General features: G+C 62.8%; 1 protein-coding gene across 1 annotated transcript; it reads left to right on the top strand.

Annotated features, from left to right (window-relative positions):
• Positions 1-645: 645 nt before the first annotated feature.
• On the top strand, positions 646-1,464 carry EMIHUDRAFT_256234 (hypothetical protein; the record flags this gene model as incomplete). The annotated part of the gene is made up of 4 exons (XM_005768566.1): positions 646-659; positions 767-923; positions 1,023-1,232; positions 1,303-1,464. 4 exons carry the CDS (start codon positions 646-648, stop codon positions 1,462-1,464), a joined length of 543 nt encoding a protein of 180 aa, XP_005768623.1.
• Positions 1,465-1,711: the final 247 nt, after the last annotated feature.

The raw sequence follows: 1,711 nt of genomic DNA, 5'->3' as shown, positions 1-1,711 counted from the left end.
CTGCTCACAATCCTACATCTTGTAGGACTATGAGCGGCTGCGCTCGCAATCGGAGGGAAGATCCAGAGATCTGCGGTCGGAATCGTAGCAACATGCACCGATTGCGAGGTAACCCGCTCGCAATCCTTAGATCTTGGGTACGATTGTGAGCGCCGCCGCTCATAGTCCTACAAGATGTAGGATTGCGAGCGCTACTGCTCGCAATCGGAGGCATGATGCTCGGATTGTGAGCAGTGCTGCTCGCAATCCTAGACTTTGCTCGGATTGCGAGCGCGCTGGTAGTAGTCGTAGGCGTCACCAGTCACCTTGGGAGCGGAGCTGCTCTTAGTCCTAGAAGATGTAGGATTGCGAGCGCCGGCGCTCGCAATCGCACAGAGATGCTACGATTGCGAGGAGTGCTGCTCACAATCCTTCGACTTCTAGGATTGAGAGCGAGGCTGCTCTCAATCCTTCCGGTCTAGAAGAAGGTTCACCTCTACTGGACGAACGACGCTTTCGAGGCCCCCGTTCGTTTCCGCCCGTGTACTACACAAGCCTCTCGCTCGCCCTCCCTCCCGTCCGGCGGCACACCTGCGACCTGGCGCTGGCCTCTTTCTATCGCAGCGCACTCGCCATCTGTGGCCTAGCGCAGCGCGAGCTCGCTCCATGCTCGGATTCCGGTCCCAGAGATAACGATGGCGAAACTTCCGCCGCCGCCGCCCCCGCGGGCCGACTCGCGCTGCCCGCTGCCGTCGCTGGCGCACCTGCGGGGCTCCGACTGGGCCAGTGTGTACGAGCCGTCCGACGACACGTACCTCCTCCTCGACGCCCTCGCCGCCGACCTCGCCGTGCTGCGCGCTGCGCTGCCCGGCGTCGTGCTCGAGCTCGGCTCGGGCTCCGGCTGCGTCATCACCGGGCTGGCCCAGATCCTGGCGCGCGGCGGAGTGCCGGCCGCGTCCGCCGCCCTCGTGGCCACCGACCTCAACGCGTCCGCCAACGCGGCGACCGCCGCCACCGCCGCCGCCAACAGCGTGCCGCTCGAGGTGGTGCGCGCCGACCTGCTCGGCGCAGTACGGCCTGGGACGGTCGACGTGCTGCTCTTCAACCCTCCGTACGTGCCCACCTCGGAGGAGGAGGCGGCGGGCGGGCAGGCCGAGCGCGACATCTCCGCTGCCTGGGCGGGCGGGCCCGACGGTCGCGTTGTCGTGGACCGGCTGCTGCCTGACCTCGGCCGGCTGCTCTCTGCGAGAGGGGTGCGCTACCACCACCTCGTGTGTGCTGTAGTGTGTGGAGGCGTTCCCCTCACCTGGCCTCACACCTCAGGTCTTCTACTTGCTCGGCGTGCGCGAGAACCGGCCCGACGAGCTAGCGGCGCAGGTGGAGGCGCAGCACGGCATGCGCGCCGAGCTGATCGCCGAGCGGCGCGCGCAGAACGAGCGCCTGTTTGTGATGCGCTTCTCGCGGAGCCAACCTGCCTCCGCGTGAGCGCGCCGCCGGGGGTGTTCCCTGGCAGCTGACTGCTTTGGGCGGCTTTCGTTTTCTTTTTTCAAATCATGGGCTGCTACCGAGTGGAGGCGTGGCCGATATCCTATGCATATGCTGTGTACCGACTTAAACACTACGGTATCTCACACCCAGTCAGGTCGCGTTTGTTTTTTTTTTTCTTTTTCTTTTTTTTTTTTTTGTTTTTTTTTTTTTTTTTTTTTTTCTTTTTTTTTTTCCTTTCTTTTTT

This window comes from Emiliania huxleyi (genome assembly GCF_000372725.1).
Source record: "Emiliania huxleyi CCMP1516 unplaced genomic scaffold EMIHUscaffold_4518, whole genome shotgun sequence".
Lineage (NCBI taxonomy): Eukaryota > Haptophyta > Isochrysidales > Noelaerhabdaceae > Emiliania > Emiliania huxleyi.
The sequence above is the reverse complement of the archived record's forward strand: the minus strand, read 5'-3'. Positions and strand labels throughout refer to the sequence as shown.